General features: G+C 51.0%; 1 protein-coding gene across 1 annotated transcript; it reads right to left on the reverse strand.

Moving 5' to 3' along the window:
• Window positions 1-211: 211 nt before the first annotated feature.
• KCNK18 (potassium two pore domain channel subfamily K member 18) lies at window positions 212-12,442 on the reverse strand. Its single transcript, XM_005899393.2, has 3 exons — window positions 12,223-12,442; window positions 9,733-9,861; window positions 212-1,005 (listed from the first exon to the last, which is right to left on the reverse strand). Exons 1-3 carry the CDS (start codon window positions 12,440-12,442, stop codon window positions 212-214), a joined length of 1,143 nt encoding a protein of 380 aa, XP_005899455.1.
• Window positions 12,443-21,540: the final 9,098 nt, after the last annotated feature.

Genomic DNA, 21,540 nt, shown 5'->3' on the forward strand with positions numbered 1-21,540 from the left:
TCAAGACATTGGCCACTTTTCTGCAGGGCCTCAAGACAGTAATTAGATGTCATGTCGGAATGTGACTCCAAGGTGTCAGGCGACACCAGTTCTAACTAGAGCGCCCCCAAACACAGGATGAGACAATCAGCTTGGCCGGCGGCATCACCTGAGAGTCAACGCAGCTTTCCCTCTTCAACAAGATGGGAAAACCCGAGTCAATGGAGCAGTTTCACTTTTTGACAGGACTGGAAAACCTCCCGTTTGCAAAGAAGAGTATGAGAGTTTTATAGAGGTGAATCAGCCTGTTCTGCACCAGCTTGAAAGCAATGCACACAATCTCCATCCCAATGATGATGTAAATGGAGAAGAACAAGAAGAAGTGAGGGTGTTCCAGCCCAATGTCCCCAAACCCAATGGTGGTCAGAGTGATGAAGCAGAAGTAGAACGCGTTTTCGAAGTTCAGCTGCTTCTCCCAGATGGGAAGGACGGCGGCCGCGCAGGAAATGTAGGCGAAGACCACTAGGGCTATGACGGGGAGGGGGACGTCCAGCCTCTCCACCTGCCGCCCCACCTCATCCAGGTTGCTGATGATGGAGCTCGAGAGCCGCCCGGACCCCAGCTCGGGACACGATGTGCTCCTTTCCATGGCCTGAGGAGGCACCTGGAGGGTGTTGTCTTTCTCCCGTGCCAGAAGTCTCTCGAACAGCTCCATGTTGCTGCTTGGGGCCGCGGGGGCAGGTTTGGGGGCCGGGAGCTCCGGGTCGTGGATGACCACGTGCGGGACGTCTTCATCTGCGGGACAGGAGTCGGGTCGTCTTTTGCTGGGGCGTCCGGAGCACCACTTGGGAAGGGGAGTGGGGAGGAAGGGAAATCTTCGGAATTGATTGTAGGACGTGGATAAGATGGTGGCCAGGATGTCGCCCGTGTCCGAGAGGACCAGGAACATCAGCGGGATGCCAAAGAGAGCGTACAGCATGCACAGGTACTTGCCGAGCCTGGTGACGGGGTAGATGTGGCTGTAACCTGAAAAAGAAGACCGTGCCCAGGTGGTCGGCGGCTCCTCCCACTCCGCCGCAAAAAAAAAAAAAAACCTTTAAAGAGACCTTCTGCCATTTCCTTTCCTTGGCATGACATTTTGCACCACATATTTTAAAAATATTCATCTTAAAACATTCATCAGCTTGTCTGATGTTAGGTCTGCTTTGGTTGGGGCAGTAGGAGGTGAAACCCAGCTTATCTTTAGGGTAAGGGAGACTCATGTCCTTGGCAGGAGACGAGCCCTCATGTGGGAGTGAGCTGACTGCCTTGCCTTTTGCCATCTCTGAGCGTCTGAAAGAGGACAGAGCCAGCACACCTGGAGAAACGCGATGAGCTCAGGTGACAGGTGTGGTGGCTTTGCAAGCAAACCCATCGCCTCCGTCATCCTCCATGAAAGCATGGGTTCCTAAGAAGCCACGCCCATCCTTTCTGGGATGTCTGGGTCTCTGTATGAGGTTTGTTTCTATATAAGAGCAATTACGTGCCAGTGGTGGGTAAGCAGTGCACACAGCTCCTGGGATGGCAGAAAGAGGAGCAGTGAATGACAGACCACTGCTGCCCTCAGAGCCAGCTGCCGTTGAGTGGGTCAGACGACTGTTCATGAACAACAGTGAAGAGTTGAGGACCCCAGCATCCAGCATCCTGCCAGCCTCATTTCCAGTTCCAGCTCTACCATTTACTAGAAAGTGATGTGACTGCTCACATTTCAGGTTTCTTATCTCTAAAGTGGGGCGGACCACCCCTGCTTTGCATACTGACCAGCTGGAGGGATTACAAGAGACCAGTGCCTCACACGCGGTGGGCGTGTCATTCCCAGGCAGTCAATGTCCTCGATCTAATAATAAGGGCTGGCTTTTTGAGCACTTACTGGTGGCCGGGTATTAACAAGCCTTCATTGGTAGCTATGGTGATCACCATCACAGACGGGGAAACTGAGGCTCAGAGAAGTGAACTGACTTAGCCAGGAGCATACGTGTGATAAACTGTGAAGCTGGAGGTCAAAGCATTGAAACCTGGCCTACAGTAGGTACTCAATAAACGCCACTCTAGGATGGATGCCTGGAAATCCCATCTGGCTCCCAAGCCAGCTCCCTCCGCTGGGTCAGGAGCAACAAGGGGGCTGGATATGCTAACCATTGAGGACAGGTGAGCGAAGCAAAGAGAGGGCTGGGTTGAAGTCTTCCTTCTCTTCACGAGCTGCTTCCTCCCATCACCCCAGCCTCCTCTCCTGTCGACAGAGGCCCAGGAGCAGAGGACAGTCAAATCCCACAGTACAAGTCGCCGGATCTTCTGGAGTGGGTAAGCTCAGTGCCTCCCACAAAGAGGGAGAAGCTTCTGTATTTAATGCCTGTGTTTAATTTTTGATGTCCTAAAGGATGATTCGTGCAGAAAGCCCCAGCCCAATTATGTAAATTAATTGGAAGGCAATTGACAAGCTCGCTAAACCGCAACCTCCTCCAGGGCCACCATTTCCTGTGCAAACTCTGGCCTCAGCGTCTGCCCTCCAGGCACACGCAGGTGGTCAGGCTGCCCATCTTCACTGGGGCCCCGGGGGAGGCCCTCGGAGGGTTTCCTCCGTGTGCATCCCTCCCAGGGCTCTCCACACCACCCTGCTGCTTCCGCAAGGTACCACTGATGGCAGGCGCAGCGAGCTCTGCATTCATATGGTCTAGGCACATAAGCACTCGCTACATGCACTGGGGCATAGCCGTGAGCCAAACAGATACGGGATCCAACCTCGGTGAGCTTCTGGTCTAGTGAAGGAGGCAAATATGAATCAAATAACCACCCCAGTGAGTATGCTTCCCTGGGGGCTCAGAAGGTAAAGAATCTGCCTGCAGTGCAGGAGACCTGGGTTCAGTCCCTGGGTTAGGAAGATCCCCTGGAGGAGGGCATGATAATCCACTCCAGTATTCTTGCCTGGAGAATCCCATGGATAGAAGAGCTCTGTGGGCTACAGTCCGTGGGGTTGCAAAGAGTCGGATGCGACTGAGCAACTAAGCACAGCAAGTACGCAATTGCACGTGGAGATCAGTAACAGGTCATCAAAGAGGAAAACATGGCCACCTGATTCCAAGAGCTGAGTCATTGGAAAAGACCCTGACAGCGGAAAGATTGAGGGCAAAAGGAGAAGGGGGTGCAGAGGATGAGATGGTTAGAGAGCATCATCAACTCAGTGGATATGAATTTGAGCCAACTCCAGGAGAAAGTGAAGGACAGGGAGGCCTGGCATGCTGCAGTCCATGGGATCACAGAGTCAGACACAACCTAGTGAGTGAAAGTGAAAGTCGCTCAGTCGTGTCCGACTCTTTGCGACCCTATGAACTATACAGTCCATGGAATTCTCTAGGCCAGAATACTGAAGTGGGTAGCCTTTCCTTTCTCTAGGGCATCTTCCCAAGCGAGGGATCGAACCCAAGTCTCCTGCATTGCAGGTGGATTCTTTACCAGCTGAGCCACCAGGGAACCCCAAGAATACTGGAGTGGGTAGCCTATCTCTTCTCCAGTGGATCTTCCCAACCCAGGAATTGAACTGGGCTCTCCTGCATTGCAGGTGGATTCTTTACCAGCTGAGCCACCAGGGAACCCCAAGAATACTGGAGTGGGTAGCCTATTCCTTCTCTAGCAGATCTTCCCAACCCAGAAATCGAACTGGGCTCTCCTGCACTGCAGGTGGATTCTTTACCAACTGGGCTATCAGGGAAGCCCAAGCGAGTGAACAACAACAAATTAGATTGGAACAAAGGCATCCAAGCTGTATTCATATTTATTGAGGACCTACTCTGTGCCAGGCTTTTGTGGGCAGTATTGAGGATGGAGTGAGGAACGGGCAGAGGTCATGCCCTCCAGGAGCTCCTATTCAAGAGGGAAGCAAAGCCATGACTTCAGCTCCCTCAGTTCCCAGCAGGACTGACAGCACCAGGGTCGGGAGTGAGCTCTCCCTGGCTAAACCGCCCATCAGACACCAGGGTTGCTCAGTGGGGCCGGCCATGCTGAGGGAGCCCAGGGTTTCCGGTCTCTGCTCCCTGCAGGGCTCCAGCAGCTCAGCCCTCCCCTCGGGGAGAGGAGGTGGCAGAAGGGACCTCAGGACAGCGTCTTGTCCATACTTCAGTGACAATGACCACCGAGGAGGTGGGGGTGCAGTGGCATCTCAGGGAGAGGGCGGAGGTGGGGAATAGAGGAGGCCCTGGATAGGAGGACCAACTACCCCATGTGCCCAGGACTCAGGGTCTCCTGTTCTGGTAAAACCCTTAAGTGCTAAAGCCAGGGCAGCTGCTCTCTGGAGCCAGGGTGAGTGTGGAGGGGGTAGAGAGATTCTCCAGGGCAGGAAAAAGAAGAAAGGAGGGCACCCGGAGCCCCTCATGGGGACAGGAGTTCAGAGAGGCCATGGAGTCTTGGAGGGGTCGAGGCCTGGGTGTCAGCAAAGATTTCCATGCCCGAGTTTGTCACAGGCCCTGCAGGGCCGGCAGTCCTTAAAAGATGTCAGCAGAGGGACCCGTAAGCAGGGAGTTATCCCGTTTTCCAGATGTTGCGTAAGTCCCCAGCTTTCGTGCACCCATAGGAAAATCAGGAAAAGCTCCCAGTGGAAGCCCCCAGCCTCCAGGATGGGGTCTTAAGGTGAGATCTATGTAAAGAGAAGAATATCACATTTCTTACCGGATTTATGGAGTAAAGTGCCTTTTAGAGTCAGAATTCCATGCATACCAGAATCCCTAATGCTGGCAACCACCCCTATTACTGCATGTCAATGGGCAAGGAAGAGGAAAGTCAGGTGACTCGTCTGAGGCCCCCAGCCCACAGCCAACAAGCATGTGCACCCCTCGCCCAAAGACCTCCGCCCCCCCCCCACCCACATGCTGTCCTTGGCAAAGGTGGGTTCAGTGGATCATAAACAGTCATTGTGGCTGCCTCCGAGTGGAATACGATTACAATCCAGAGGATGGGCCATACGGCAGAAAGGCAAGTCTCAGAGCACAGGCCCCTGTGAAGGAAATGGATTGCCTCCCCAATTACTGAATGCTAGAACACAGAATGGAAAAATCATATCATTTCTTATAATGCAGGCGTATATTCTAATGCCATCAGTTCACCTCACTTAGTCTCTGAGGATTTAACAGCCCATGCACTCTCAAATCCCAGGGGGCTGATCCATTTGGAAATGACTGGGAATTGATCAGCCTCATACCTGCCCAGGGTCCCTTCCTCATCATCAAGGTCAGGTGCATTTCAGGTGACCCAGAGATGCGGGGCAGCAAGCAGCATTACCAGCAGGGCCATTATTGATTGTGGGCAGTGCAGAAACGGCCCCAACATCCCCTTCCAGTAGTAATTACTGGATGGCCTGATGTCCTAATGGACTTGGACATGAGTGGGAGCATCGTTTTCTTGGGATATAAACCAAGCTAATGCATTTCCATTAGATCAGTGCTTCATGGCCTGGACTACCATTAGAATCACCTGGAGGGCTCTGAAAAACACTGATGCCTGGGCCTGTCCCGAATAAGTCTGACTTGATTGGTGTGGGGTCCTGGCATGGCGGCGGGGGGCGGGGGGGGGGGGAGGGAGCACCTGTAAATGATAACCCAGTGATTCTGACGTGCAGCCTGGCCTGAGAACACTTGTCCCAGGAGAGTGTTTCTCAAATGTCTTGTGCATCAAAATCACATGTAGAGCTGGTTACTACACAGTTCACTGGCCCCGCATCCATAGCTTCTGACTCAGTAGGTCTCGGATGGGGCCTGATAATTAATTTGTATTTCTAACAGGTTCTCTGGTGATAGTCATGCCACTGGCCCAGGGACCACGATCTGACAACCATTACATCACATCAGTGGTTCTCAACAGGGGGCAGCTTTGCTCCCTGAGGGATATCTGGCAATGTCTGGAGACATTCTGGGCTTTCACAACTGGTAGAGACAGCAGGGAAAAAGTTGGGTTTCCATAATGGGGAGAAGCCAGGAATACTTATAAACATCCCACGATGAGTATACAGAACAGCCCCCACCATAAAGAATCCTTTAGTCTAAGACATCGGCCATGCCAAAGTCCAAGGTCACTCCCAAAAGGGACAGTCACAGCGCCTACCTTGTAGAGCTGCTGTGAGAATTAAATAAAATCGTGCATATGAAACATGCTGACACCATGCCTGACGCTGGTATGTGCTCAGTAGCACAGCTATTAAGTTGCTGTTACTCCTTTAGCGAATAAACAACAACTACCCCACTTTCTGCCCCTTACCTGTCCCTGCCTGTATCAGCATTCAGGTGAATGAGAGCTGTTCTGAAAGAAGCCACACGGGGACGCCCTTCGACACAAGCACGTGTCCATTTATATGCGCTCCTCACAGTAGACACTGCCTGTCCATCCAGCAGCCATTCCCCCCTCTTTCCCTGGAATGCTGCTGCTCCCTCATCCGATTCAGCGATAGATCCAGTTAGTCTAAATCATCCCAGTAATCCAACCCCCTTTGCCAGGGACTGGCTTGGGGTGGGAGGCTTCTCGGAAGAAGTTTCCTTGCTGATTACGACAGCCAGCCCTTCCTCTGCCTATGAGATGTGACTACAGCAGGGTGGGAGTGGACCTTGGTGGTCATCTTATGACCTGCTGAGCCAGATGGAGAGAATCTGATGGTCAGTGTCACAAGTGAGCTGCCCAGCAAGCGGCCTGAGAGCCGTCCCCCACTGGCCTTCTTACTTGCAAGGTGACATATTTTCCTTGCGGTTTAAGCCAGTTGTCTTGGGTTTTCTGTTAGTGGCAGCTGCTTATATAGGTGCTTGTCATTGATCCTTACACAGACCCTGAAGGCAGGTCTGGGAGGAGTTAGAGATTAGGGAACAAGGCTCAGACCGGCTACATTGCTCACTGGAGGTCACACAGCTCTGACCCCAGGTGGCTGGCCCCCAGAATCCATAGTAGCCACTGTGCTCCACTTCCAGGATGAGTGCCCAGCCACGATCCTTGTGAGCCCAGGTTTACCGTCCCCCTTCCCCTGGATTGGTACTGTCTTGAATTGATGTCCTCCTGAATGAAGACGGAGCCCCCGTCCTTTGTGCTGACCAAAAGGGGCAGGGGCTGAGCAATGGCTCACACGCCTGGTGGGGACGCTGAGCCAAGATCTCCTGCCTCGTGGCTGAGGGCTGCTCTATTGCCTCTACTATGGTGACCCTACCCCAGCAAGGGAGGTTCCTACCAACCCTGGCTTGGCTGTTCTCACTAGGCCCTTCCTACTGCTGCACCACAGAGGGAAGCTTCTTGTCATTCACCCGCTCAGTCCTGTCTGACTCTGTGACCCTGTGGACTACAACACGCCCTGTCCCCCACCATCTCCCAGAGTTTGCTCAAACTCACATTTATAGAGTCGGTGAAGCCATCCAACCATCTCATCCACTGTCATCCCCTTCACCTCCTGCCCTCAATCTTTCCCAGTACCCAGGTCTTTTCCAATGAGTTGGTTCTTTGCATCAGGTGGCCAATGTATGAGCCCAGATGCTAGGAGGCCCTCCGATACTGACCTAGGGATATGGTGCTTGAATGCAAGACCAGCCCCGTCCCTCACAGCCCGCCAGCCTTGGTGGCCTCTCCCTCAGAGTTCTGCCCTGCTGTCTGGCTGGAAAGCTCTCAGCCTTCTTTGCCTGGTTTATCTCCACAGATCTTCAGCTCCAATGTCACTTTCACTGACAATCCTCTCCCTGCTCCCCACCCATCAGGACCACACCCACATCCTGTTTCACCCACTTTCACAGTCCAAGCTTCTCCTCTGAGCTCGTCTGCATGCTTAGCTGTTCATTGTTCCTCCCTCCATTAGACTCGGAGCCCCACTGGGGTGGGAGGCATCCACCTAGTTCAGTCCCATGCTGGGCACAGAGAAAGTCAGGTCCAGACAGAAGCAGCGGGGTCTCAGGTTAAGACCCAGACAGCCTGAACCCAGACACACATGAGCTGTCACCTTGCAAACAGGGTGGACCTGCCCTGCCTCACTTTCCCCATCCAGAGAGTGGGACACACACCAGCAGTTACCTCAGGGCTGCTGCGAGGGTTCAACAGGCTAATCATGGCAAAAAACTTAGAATGGAGCCTGGTCAGTAGTAAATACACATGTGTCAGCCAGCGCAGCGGCTGCTGTTGCAGTCATAGGTGTTCAGTATGTGTCAATTAAGGAAAGAAGGGAGGCAGCAAAGGCTATCTCCACGGCCCAGTTCCAGTGTCTTCTGTCATCCAGGGAAATGAAAAGTGAAAATGTTACTCGCTCAGTTGTGTCACACTCGTTGCGACCTCATGGACTACAGCCTGCCAGGCTCCTCTGTCCATGTTCTTCAGGCAAGAATCCTGGAGTGGGTTGCCATTCCCTGAGCCCACCCTTTGTGCAGCCATTGAGAGGAGAGTCTGTGGCTTTGAGGGTCAACAAGTCCATCTTTAAACATGCAAGTGCTCACTGTGGGGTGGGGGCAGGTCTGTCCCTGCACCCTCTCCTCCGCGGGGTTCTGGGAGGGACATCCCCTGGACAAGGACTCACACGGAAGTCTCTCCCTTGCTCCGAGGCTGGAGACACATATACAGCAAGTGCAGGGTGCAGGGTGGAGGCCAGCTCCTTCCTCTCTGCAAGCCCCTTCCTTGCGGGCACCATCATCCACTCCAGTTGGACGCAGGAATCCGAGGGGTCCCTGCTTCCCAGGAACAGCCAGGCCCTCCCAGGAGCTCCCTGTGCAGCAGGAGGCAGAGTCCCCACGGCACTCCCACAGACCTGCAAACCAGCGGCCTCCTTCGGGGAAGGAGCACTGGACTTGGAGTCTCAGTGGTTGTCATGGGCACCAGCTCCACTCTCTGTGTGACCTTGGCCCCTGACATCCACCCTCTGGGCTCGGCTCCCTGACCTGATTCCCTGTGGGCCTTAAAGGAGGTGGCTTAGCACAGCCCCTGCAGGCAGCTGTTAGCTCTCGTTAGCCCTGCAGCTCCCACTCCTCCTCCTCTGTCTCATGGCTAGTGCTCCGGTCCTGCTCTGGCACACTCTCCTCCCTCTCCACGAAGAGCCTTCCTTGAGCGCCTTCCTCCATTCCTTCGGAGTCAGCAGCCATCAGTGTGCCGGTGACTCTGAAACCCCAAGACTGGAGTGACTGTGCTCTCACATTACCCTAAGCACATCACACTGACCACATTTGGTTGCCCCTGAGTCCAAGACCCTGGGCAGGCAGGTACATGGCATGTTTTGTACAACAGTACTCACCCGGAGACGAAGAAGAAGCTGAAATGCAGCCTGCACCTTGCTTACTGGGACCTCCGCATGGGGCTGCCCCCACCCGAAGGAAAGATTGTTTAGTCGCTAAGTCATGTCAGACTCTTGTTACCCCCTGGACTGTAGCCCGCCAGGCTCCTCTGTCCGTGGGATTCTCCAGGCAAGAATATTGGAGTGGGTTGCCATTCCCTTCTCCAGGGGATCTTCCCGACCCAGGGATTGAACCTGGGTCTCCAGCATTACAGGCAGATTCTTTACCATCTGAGCCACCAGGGAAGCCCGAACTGAAAGGGTATGCTTTCCTGATTCGCACAAATGGGCCAGTGGCAGCCTCACTCATGCCATCTTGCTGAGCACCGGGTAGGCACGCCACACCCATTTCTTGCACTAAATGAAGTAAACACTTCAGCATCCCTACCAAGCGTTTCCCCCACCCCCACCTCTGCTTTCTCTCGCAAGCCCGCCCTTGCCCTTGGACTTACCCACTGTGCTGATGACCGTGCAGCAGAAAAAGAGTGAGCTGAGGAAGGACCAGTCTGCAGACCTGCTAAACCACTGGGGCTTCACCTTCTGCAGCAGCTTCTCCAGGTCCCGCTTCCGGCCTTCCTCAACTCCACAGAGACAGGACAGAGTGAGAGAAAAGGTCCCACCCTCTAAAACAGGTCCCGCCCAAGTGAAGGGGTGTCTTCCCCTGGGACCATGCCCCATGCCTTGTGGCCCTCATCAACGCGAGATGGCTCTCGGAGCCCTTTGCTCGACGTCTCTGCAGTTTAGGTCCTGCTCTGGCAGCTGCGGAGATCAGGAGCCCATGTAAACCTGCGTGACGAGCACCCGAGAGAGATGCCCACCAGCCTGAGGTCAGTTATGGAAGCGCCCTGGGGGCTTTCTGAACATTCTGAGTCTTGCAAAGGGGCTTACTAACTTCTGCTCTGTCTCTTTCACCAGGGTCTTAAGAACTGAAAGGAAAAGCGTTTCATGAAATGAGAGGAGTTGCATGTTGCAAACCATCCCCACTCCCGGAGACCATTAAGCCTGATCGAGCATGGGCATAAGGCTGGCATCAGCTGCCTGAGAATGTCTAGGAGGCCAGGTTGGGGGCCCTGGTTTCTCCAGGAGGTTCCCAAATGGTTCCCTTGACCCAGCACTCAGGGGGTTTAGGGATCCCAGAAACTGCCTGCCAGCTGGCACTGTTATAAGAGGAGATCACACAGCCAGGCACACAGCAGAAAACCCTTATTTTTGTGAAATATTACACAATTCCTTAATTTTATAAAAGAAAATCCATCCTTATTTGAATGGGCACTAAACTGGGAGTCCAGACACCTGCAGTCTAGACCCAGCTCTGCCCTTGACTAGTTCCCGTAGCTGTGGACATGAGGCTTCTTTCTGAGCCTTAGTTTCCCCATGAAGGAGGAAGCATGACAAGGTGAAAAGTTCTGGCTTAGGAATCTAAATGCCTCAGATTGAATCCCTGGCTCCTTTTTCTCATGGGTAACCTTGGGCAAGTTGTTTCACTCCCAGTGCCTCAGTTTTCTGATCTGTCAAAGGGGGACAATTCATACCTCATAGGGTTGGTGGGAGGATTTAGTGAGATAGTGCATGAAAAACACTCGGCACAGGGGCTGCAGAAGCCAGCACTTACCAAGCCCTTTCTCCAGTGAAAATCAGGGGATGGGCCAGCTCTGTGCCCCGTACCATTCTGTGCATCAGAATCACCCAGGAAACTTTTTAAAAATGAGATTCCCAGCCCAGCCCTGGAGATCCTGCTTCAGTGGGTTTGGGGAAGAGCCTGGGAATGTGTATTTGAGACAAGCTCCTTTGATGACTCTGGTATGTGGCCAGGTTTGGAAAGCCCTGAACTTGTTGACAGTCTGGATCCAGTGATGGCGCAGTGTCTGATGGCATCTCGTGGGTCATCTGCAAGGCCCAGAGGCAGAGAGAAGGACCCTCCACCGAGGAAGGACTCTGCCACCTGTGAGCAGCCTCTGGTCCATCCCCACTGAAGGGACCTCCCGCAGGTCAGAGGCATCATTAACAGCCTGGCTGAGGACCTGTCGTACCGTGGGACCCTGTTATTCCTCTGAACTTTAGAGTCTGTGTTTCCTTTGTCTTTTCTTCACTCTCTGTTATTTTATCTTGTTCTGTTGAATACATCTCTGCAAGTTTTAGGGGACAGAACAGAATAGAAATAAGGGACAAATACCAATGAAAAGCAATAAGGATAGATGTAAGTGCCCTGTGCCCTCCAAGAGGCTTCACGTCTATTATCTCATCTGCTTCCCACAGGGTCCCTGGGGTTGGCAGACCTGAGATTGTGGGCCTTCTTCTCCCTGGCAGACTGAGACCTAGAGAGAGTAATTACTCTGCCACAGATCACACAGCAAGCTGGGAGAGCACCTGGCCTGGAACCAGGACCCAGGTTCTTCTCAGGACCCTTCTTATCTCCCCTGAGTCGGACCACACACACACACAAAGGCCTTTGGAAACAAGAAGTAGAAGACCTCAGAGGCAGGCTGGGGCCTATCCAATTTGGATGGTTCCTTGAATTCTAGTCCCTGTAAACTGAATCAAGGTGGGGCAGGCAGTTCTTAGGACCAGCCTAGGAGTCCCCGACTCCAGATCTGGCCAGCCATCCATGCCACCCCACCCCATCAAATCTCCAGCAATCGGTCCTCCATGGACCATGCCGCTCTGGGTGGGGCTGGAGCTGAGGCAAAGGGGTGGGAACACCTACTGGATTTCCAGTGCTTTTCCTACATTCTTTATAACAACCCTGAGAGGCCGTCCGCTCTTCTCTCCCATTTGACAGAAGGGAAAACCGAGACTCAGAGAGAAGTCACTTGCCTAAGTTTGCCCAGGGATGGGGAGGAGGCAGGCAAAGGGCTCCCAGATCAAGCCTCCTCCAAACCCGCTGTTCTCCGGGCTGCTTCCACCAACAGAGAAAAGATCTGCCCACCAGGTGAGCCACCTACCTGTGCTGTTACATTTCAGGATGCCACAGAGCTTCTCCAAGAACTCCTCAAACTCCGGGTCCTCTGCCCTCAGGTCCTGGCTGCCCTCAATGGCTGAGAAGACCGCAGCTCCCACCAGTGCGTAGGTCACCAGGGAGCAGAGGAAACAGAGACGAGGGAAGAGCTTCTCCAGGGCCTCCCAGAAGCAGCTCTTCGCCTGGGGAAGCCCCGCAGCCTCCATCCTCCCCGCAGTGGGCAGGACAGGAAATGCTGGAGAGGCCGGAGTCCAGAGGATGGGAGGAGGTGCGGGGGGCGGGGGGAGGTGGAGGAAAGCGCCCTGAGAATGGCCCGGCTCCAGCGTTAAGTGGTTGGTGCCAGGGTTCCCCGCCTCCCCCACCCATAGGACTCGGGAAGCAGCCGGCAAGCACAGCATTCAGTTCCTGCGAGTTTCTCGAGTTTCTCGGATAGCGCACCCCTCTCCCCGGCCCACCCCTACTCAGTGCCCCAAATTGCTATTGATCCACCGGGCCAGTGCACGCCCAGCAGCCTGGCCAGCCCCTGAGCTGCCCTTCAGGGGCTTTGGAAAGACTATCTGCTGGTTGCTTTGTGCTTTGGCCTTTCCCGTTCCGAAGCTGCACTTTTGACTTCCAGGTACCGAATGCGCCTTTTGCTTTTTAGCCAGTGGTGGTCCTTCCTGGGTATGTGTGGTACCCAGACTCTTGGACAGGAAGCTGCTGCTGCTGCTAAGTCACTTCAGTTGTGTCCGACTCTGTGCGACCCCATAGACGGCAGCCCACCAGGCTTCCCCGTCCCTGGGATTCTCCAGGCAAGAACACTGGAGTGGGTTGCCATTTCCTTCTCCAATGCATGAAAGTGAAAAGTGAAAGTGAAGTCGCTCAGTCGTGTCCGACTCTTAGGGACCCCATGGACTGCAGCCCACCAGGCTCCTCCGTCCATGGGATTTTCCAGGCAAGAGTACTGGAGCGGGGTGCCAAATCTTAATTACTGTGGCCAAGCTCCATGGTTTACAAAGGGCCTTCATCCTGTGTGGATCTAATTGTTGGTCCCAATTCTTCATTCCTCAGTAGCGTACCCCAACCCTTGCCTTGGCCTCAGGTGGGCGGAGCATACTTCCCTGCTTCTTAGTGTTGGACTAAGCCACGTGGCTTGCTCCAGCCAATCAAGTATTAGAAGGTATGATGTAAGCAAGCGCCTGAAACGTGAATGTGAAGTGCAACTTGCTGCCCTGTGCCCTGTCTCTGCTATGAGGGTAAAAACGTGCCCCAGATGGCAGACGTGGAGATGTGTGTGCCTTTAGATCCCCCTTCATGAAAGGATTCTCTGTGCAGCTCCAAGGAGCATGGTTCCTGACAGCCTCCAGCTATTCGTTCTTTCGGGGTTTGCCTCAGCTTTCAGGCCGTGTTCTCTGGGAAGCCCCTGTCCATTGGCTGAGCAAGGTGAGGGGAACAAGAGCTTAACCATTTCTGTCATCTGCCAAACTCCTCTGACCTGAAATCTTTGCTCTCTATTGGTCTACCAGAGATTTTATCAGGTCTGCATCATGATCTCAAGGCTCCCCGTGTCCCATCCTGCTTCCTCCCCTCTCCCTTACCTCCTAATAAATAGAGCTTTTGCATATTGTGTTGTTGTCCAGTCGCTAAGTCATGTCTGACTCTTTGCAACCCCATGGACAGCAGCATGCCAGGCTTCCCTGTCCTTCACTATCTCCTGGAGTTTGCTCAAACTCATGTCCATTGAGTCGGTGATGCCATCCAACCATCACATCCTCTGTTGTCCCCTTCTTCTCCTGCCCTCCATCTTTCCCAGCATCAGGGTCTTTTCTAATGAGTTAGCTCTTCGCATCAGGTGGCCAAAGTATTGGAGCTTCAGCACCAGTCCTTCTAATGAATATGCAGGGTCGATCCTCCTCCCTTCTCCTTTACTTGCTAATAAATAGAGTTTTTGCATGCCTTACTCTATCTGTGTCTGCTTCACAAGGGATCCAGTCTGCAGTAGTGGGCACCAGGGGTGATCTGAGAAGGCAGGATGGCTCAATACTCATCGGTAAGGAGATGGTGTGCAAAAAGTCCTTGGCTCAAGATTGCCATGCAGTTGTTAAATTTTTGTCAATGGTGAGCTGGTATGGTGTACAAGTGCAACAACCCAGGCATTTAAAGCAGGAGAGAGATGATCAATATAAGGATAAGTATAGGTTGGGCTTCCCTGGTGGCTTAGACAGTAAAGAATGCCTGCAATGCAGGAGACCCAAGTTCAATCTCTAGGTCAGAAAGATACTCTGGAGAAGGGAATGGCAACCCACTCCAGTATTCTTGCCTGGAGAATCCCATGGACAGAGGAGCCAGGTGGGCTACAGTCCATGGGGTCACAAAGAATTGGACATGACTTGCCGGTGCCAGCCGGCAAAGTCGATCAGGTCCCGAGAACGTGCACGGCGGGGCTGAGAAAAGAAACTAAAGCAAGAGACTACAACAAAGATGGGGTCGAGAGGTTCAGACACGTCTCTACGAAGGGACGCAGTCTGACACCAACTTTATTCAGCATCTTATATTTATACAGAAAAGTGTGAGAAAGACAAGACAGTTGACATTTTTTCTTGGTTGGCCTATACATCTTACAAACAGTCACAAGAAATCTTGAGAGCATGGGAATGGCTCCCTGTTATTATTGTTACACCACATAACATTTCCCTGTGCTGAGAAGTTTGCACAGAACTCCAGGTGTCTGCAGTAAATAAGCGCCTAATCTCTGGGGTGGCGGGACAGAGAGCTATGTTTGCAAGCAAACCCTCAAGGACTGAGGCAGCTCCCAGAGCTGTGTCCTTCGGACAAAGGACCCCGTTCTCAGGGGCAGCTCCCCGCAATGACTGAGCAACTAAGGCTACTACTAAGTTTAGAAGGTTATTAGACAGTTTCATTGATCCCCTGGAGGCAAACCTAGAAAGGGAAGTTTGTAGTACAAAGCACAGCTTCCGCTGTGGTTGGACTCAGGACAGCAACTGATTTTCGTAGCCTCCTTATTTCACTATTCATTCTAAATTCTCCTTGCCCCCTGCCACCTCTTTTGCTGCTTTCAGTGGATTTCCCAATGGCGTGACCCAAATCCTCGTTCCTGAAAGGTTTGAGCCTTTCCAGGTCGGACTTGCTTGTGTTTGCCCATTCACAGACACAGATAGGAAGTGGGTCCCCTGGTTACTACCCATATTCTCCCTGCCCCTGCAGTGTGAACACCTTCATATCAGGTATAATGATTCCTCCTACCTTGTTCTTCCTTTTCAAGATTGTTTTAGCTATTTTAAGGCCTTTCTACTTCAAAGGCGTACTGTATAGCACAGGGAGCTATACTCAATATCTTGTAATAACCTATAAGGGAAAAGAATCTGAAAATATATATATATATAACTGAATCATTTTGCTGTACATGTGAACATAACACAACATTGTAAATCAACTATAATCAATTTTTTAAATTAGAATGCCCTTTTTATTTATGTATTTATTTTTGGCTGTGCTGGGTCTTCACTGATGCGTGGACTTTCCTCTAGTGGTGGGAAGCAGAGGCTACCCTTCATTGCAGTGGCTTCTCTTGTTGCGGGCTCTAGGGCTCGCAGGCTTCAGCAGTTGTGGCTCATGGGCTCAGCAGTTGTGGTTTCCGGTCTCTAGAACACAGGCTCAGTAGTTGTGGCACATGGGTTCAGTTGCTCTTGGCATGTGGGATCTTCCCGGACTAGGGATCGAACCCATGTCTCCTCCACTGGCAGGCAGATTCTTTACTGAGCCACCACTGAGGCCCTATGCTTCAATTTAAAAAGAAAGCCAAAAAGGCCCTTTATGTAAGTTTTCAAATTATCTTACCTATGTCTACAGAAAACCTCACTGGGATTTTGATAGGAATGGCATAAACCCACGGAACAATGTGGGGAGACTCGACACCAAACTGTGTTGAACCTCCCAGTCCATGAACACAGGATGTCGCTCCTGGCCATTGTTTTTGAATACTGCCTTAGTGTGCTCCCATCATTCTTTACTCAAGTCAAGAATCAACATCTTAAGACGAGAAGGCATAAGTCGTTCGTTATTTATTACGTAGTGCATTCTGAGTGCTATTTAATGTGTTTGGGGGCAATGTTAATGGATGAAAATGTTAGATGGTAGAAGTCAAAAAGTGTATTTGTACTCCTCTTTGTAAGTCTTTCCAGAAGACATAGTCCAAACGTCTAGAACAGTGTAGAGGATAACAGAGCCTGTGTGCTCGTCATCTTTCGTGATGAGTATCACGATGCTGTGCGCCTTCCACAGGTAGATAGACTGCTGGCTAGAGAAGGACCCTGGGATCGGCCCCAGACTGACAATAAGTGAGCGCTGGCTCATTGGCCAGACCCAGCCCCACCCCAAGGAGCAGCCGCACCACACTGGCCATGTGCGTTCTCCTACCGCAGGCTGCCCTGGAGGGAAACGTGGCCTCAGGTTCTCTCCCTACGTGTGTGTCTCTGTGTGCGTGTGTCTATTTCTCACTCTTTTTTGTTTGTTTGTTTGTTTCTGTTTTATGTTTTGGTTTCCTGGCGGAGAGACATGTGGGATCTTAGCTGCCTGACCAGGGATCGAACCTGCGCCCCCTGCACTGGGAGGTAAAATCGTAACCACTGAATCGCCAGGAAAGTCCCGATTTCTCACTCTTAAGAAAGGATGAGCAATCAAGGCGTGTGCTTCTCAATCACAAAGAACCCACCAGTTCTTGTAGAAATAATGAGAAGCTGATTACACTTCTACATTAAACATGGCATTGGTTCCTAAAATCAAATTGCTATGTTACAATCAACTTGTATGGCTTTGGCATGGAAATAGAGACATGTGACCTGCTGTCCACATCTCAGGGCGTGGGAAAAGGATGATTCCTTCAGAAGAAGTCATAGGCCCAGAGAGGAAATTAAACCTTAAGGACATCATTAACCAAAGACCTGCCCACAGACTACTATTCCCTTCTTGGCCATCACCCTATGTCCTAGATGGGAATAAAGGCGAAGTTGCTTTAATGAGAGGACCAAAAAATACATGTAGTGGCTTAAAAGAAATGGAAGTATACCGACCTCTTACATAACAGGCTGGAAGCAGGAGCTCCTTGCTGTTGGAGCAGCTCCACTTCATCCAGCTGATCTCAGGGGGCCTTGGCCTGCAGTGGCTTGAAGCAGGATTTCAGTTCCCAGACAGAGACTGAAGTTAGGCCGAGGCAGTGAGAGCTCTGAATCCCAGCCACAGACCAAGTGACCAGTGACAAGGCCCTGGCCCAACAGCTTTGCAGAAATAAATGTCCACATAGACACAGAAAGTCATGAGACAAGTTAAGTGTTTATTACGAGGGAAAGGAATACATGTGGATAGATACACGGGTGGACTTGGAGAGAGTTTTGTCCACGTGGTAGTTTGAATCACTTACATGGGACATTTCTTCCGGGTCTCCTTTGGCCAATTGTCTTGCTTTGCCTGGTCCTGAGCTTGTTCTTAATTTATCTCAGAGTCTTCCCATGTGTAGGTCATGCGGCCAAGACGGATTCTAGTGAAGAGGCCCATGGGCAGGCTGACATCACTTACTGTGAGGTGATCCCCAAGGAGCCTTTCTGCACAGATGCAGTTGGGAAGGTCTCCATGACCTTGAGAATGAGAGAAATGTGGTCTCTTATCTGGGCAGGGCTCGCCCAGCTCCTCCTCTTCATCTAGGAGTAACTGTCCACAGGGGACAGACTCTCCAGCTGCTCAGGCTGGGGCACATCTATCTCCTGCCTCACAGTCATTAAGCACCAGAGTCTTTCCACCTTGTTGCCCCATCATATCCTAGGGCAGCAGTTTTCAAAATGTGGCCCTTAGACAAGTGGCATGACCATTGTCTGGGGACTTGAGGGAAATGGAAGTTCTTGAGCCCCGTCCCAGACCTACTGAATTCAGAACTCTGGGGGTGGGACTCAGCATTGTGATCAAGCTCCTCAGGTGATGCTAAAGCACATTAAAGTTTGAGAAGCACTGCCCTAAGCCATCAACCCCAGCTGCACGCTTAAAACTAGACTCTCGGGCTCACCTGGTGGCTCAGTGGTAAAGAATCTGCTTGCCAATACAGGGCACAGAGGTTCAATCCCTGATCCAGGAAGATCCCCGTGCTGCAGAGTAACGAGGCCTGTGCACCACAGCTACTGAACCTGTGCTCCAAAGCCCAGGAGCCACAACTACTGAGCCTATGTGACCCCACTACTGAAGCCCATGCTGCCTAGAGCCTGTGCTCCGAAACGAGAGAAGCCACCACAGTGAGAAGCCAGTGCATCTCAACTAGAGAGAGGCGTCCAGTCTCCACAACTAGAGAAAAGCCCACTCAGCAGCAAAGACCCAGCACAGCCAAGAGTAAATGTAAAAATACCTTTGATTCTTCGCTGACCACTTTATTAAAAAAAAAAACCCAAAACACTAGACTCTTAAGCTCATCCCTGTCCTATCTCAAGGGAAGGGAAAGGGGAAGTCAGGATGAGAACTATTTTTTTTAAACGTCAGTGAGATGGAAATTGCACACATCGCTTGTACTCACATTCAGTTGATGAGGACTTCCTCACACTGAGCCACCAGGTCATCCAGAAGATGTAAGCAAAGTATCTGGCAGTGGCAACTGCCCAGGAAGAAGGGAGGATTGATTAGGAGCACAGAATTGACCACAACCACACTCATGGGGCAAGATATCCTGAGACTGTGGCTAAGTCACCACTCCTGTGGATGGAGACACATGAATCTGAGTCTTTGATAAGCGCTTTCATAAAATCTCCTTGTAGAGATGACTTCTTATTACTGCCTGCAGTTAATTATCCTGGTTGGTGAGGGAAGAATGAGAAAAGCCAAAAGATGAAAAGTTTTGAAAGTGCTTTGGGAACTCTAAGCGTGCCAAGTCACTTCAGTCATGTCTTTGCAACACCATGGGCTGTAGCCTGCCAGGCTCCTCTCTCCATGGGATTTTCTAGGCGAGAATACTGGAGTGGGTTACCATTTCCTCCTCCAGGGGATCATCCCAACCCAGGGATCAAACCCGCGTCTAAAGCACTGTGTAAATTCAAGGGATGATGTTCTTATTTGGGGATTTTGATTTTTTGTTTGTGATTTTTGTGATTTTTATAATTTTAGGATGTTCCCTAGTGGCTCAGTCGGTAAAGAATCCACCTGCAATGCAGGAAACCTGGGTTCGATCCCTGTGTTGGGAAGATCCCCTAGAGGAGGGCATGGCAACCCACTCCAGCATTCTTGCCTGGAGAATCCCCATTTTGACAGAGGAGCCTGGTGGGCTATGTCAAAGGGTCAGACATAACTGAAGTGATTTAGCACATAGCACAGAATGTTGAGGTGTGGAGGTTCCCACCCTTTTCATTCTGCCTATTCAGCACTACCCCCCAAAAAACACAATAGACATATTGACAGGAAATTGTGAACATAATCAAGTGGGGAAAAAAACAAAGGTGGACCCACTTGTGATCCAGATGTTAGAATAAGGAGATAAGTACTTTAACATAACTGTAACTAACATGATAAAGAACATAAGAGAAAAGGTTGACAAATGGATGAATGAGTAATGTTAACAGAGACTCTCTAAAAGACCATCAAGAAGATATTCTAGAATTTAAAATTTAAAAATATGAAATTTAAAACTAACTGAAAATGAGAAGACAAGGCACAGAGTGAGAGAAGATATTTGCAAAAGAAATGCCTGATAAAGGATTTATCTAAAATATATAAAGAACTCAACAAAAAGAACAACCTCACTTTGTGATGTATTATATAAGAGCATCAAATCAACATGCTGTATACCTTAAACTTATCCAATGCTACATACATGTCAACTACATCGAATAAAGCTGGAAAATAAAATATTTTTAATTTTTAACAAGAAAAAGCTTCCCTGGTGGTCCAGTGGCTAAGAATCTGCCTGACGTTGCAGGGGGACACAAGTTAGATTTCTGGTCCAGGAAGATTCCAAAGGCTGCTAGGCAACCAAGCCTCTTCGCCACAACTAGTGAGCCAGGATTCTATTGCTCGGGGCCCAACGACTGAAGCCCATGTTCCCTAGAGCCCGTGAAGTGAAAGTGAAGTGAAGTGAGGTCGCTCAGTCGTGTCCACCTCTTTGCGACCCCATGGATTGTAGCCTACCAGGCTCCTCTGTCCCTGGGATTCTCCAGGCAGGAATACTGGAATGGGTTGCCATTTCCTTCTCCAGGAGATCTTCCCAACCCAGGGATGGAACCTAGGTCTCCCGTATTGCAGGCAGACGCTTTACCATCTGAGCCACCAGGGAAGTCCCTAGAGCCCATGCTCAGCAGCAAAAGAAGCCACTGCAAAGAGAAACCCGAGCACTGCAAGGAGAACCCAGCACAGGCATAAGTAAATAAATTAAAATTTGTTCAACTTTTAAATGGGTGAAAGATCTGAACAGACACTTCAAATGACATATATAAATGATATACATGCTACTGCTAAGTCGATTCAATCGTGTCCGACTCTGTGTGACCCCATAGACGGCAGCCCACCAGGCTCCCCCGTCCCTGGGATTCTCCAGGCAAGAACACTGGAGTGGGTTGCCATTTCCTTCTCCAAAATGATATATATACACGGGTACAAATAAGCATATGAAAAGATGCTCAGCATCATACATCATGGGGCTTCCCAGATGGCTCAGTGGTAAACAATCCTCCTCCCAAAGCAGAAGACACAAGAGATGCAAGACCCAATCCCTGGGTCCCGAATATCCCCTGGAGTAGGAAATGGCAACCCACTCTAGTACTCTTGCCTGGGAAATTCCATGGACAAAGGAGCCTGGTGGGCTACAGTCCGAGGGGTCACAAAGAGTCAGACACAACTGAGCATGAACGCAAGTATGCAATCGTACATCATTAGGGAACTGCAAATTAAAGTAACAATGACATACAACTACACATCTCTTAGAATGGCTAAAATCTGAAACAACCGCCAACACCAAATGCTGGTGAGCAACAAGAACTCTCATCTAGTGCTGGTGGAAATGCAAAATGGTATAGTTGATGTAGGAGATAGATGGGCTGCAGGTTAGACATTTATAATTGGCCTCCTGTTTGCATTTCATGGGGCATGAAGAAGTGGGCTTCAGGCTGGATACTTAAAATAGTTAGCATTTCTTGAGACAAGAGATAGGTGGGCTCCAGTTAAGGCATTTACAATCAGCTTCCTGTTTGCCTTCCCAAATGGAAGTAACAACAGTAACAGGGTAAATAGCCACATTTGCCTCTTGTAAACACCAGGCTTCTCTGGTGGCTCAGATGGTAAAGAA

The sequence above is a fragment of the Bos mutus genome, chromosome 26 (assembly GCF_027580195.1).
Source record: "Bos mutus isolate GX-2022 chromosome 26, NWIPB_WYAK_1.1, whole genome shotgun sequence".
Lineage (NCBI taxonomy): Eukaryota > Metazoa > Chordata > Mammalia > Artiodactyla > Bovidae > Bos > Bos mutus.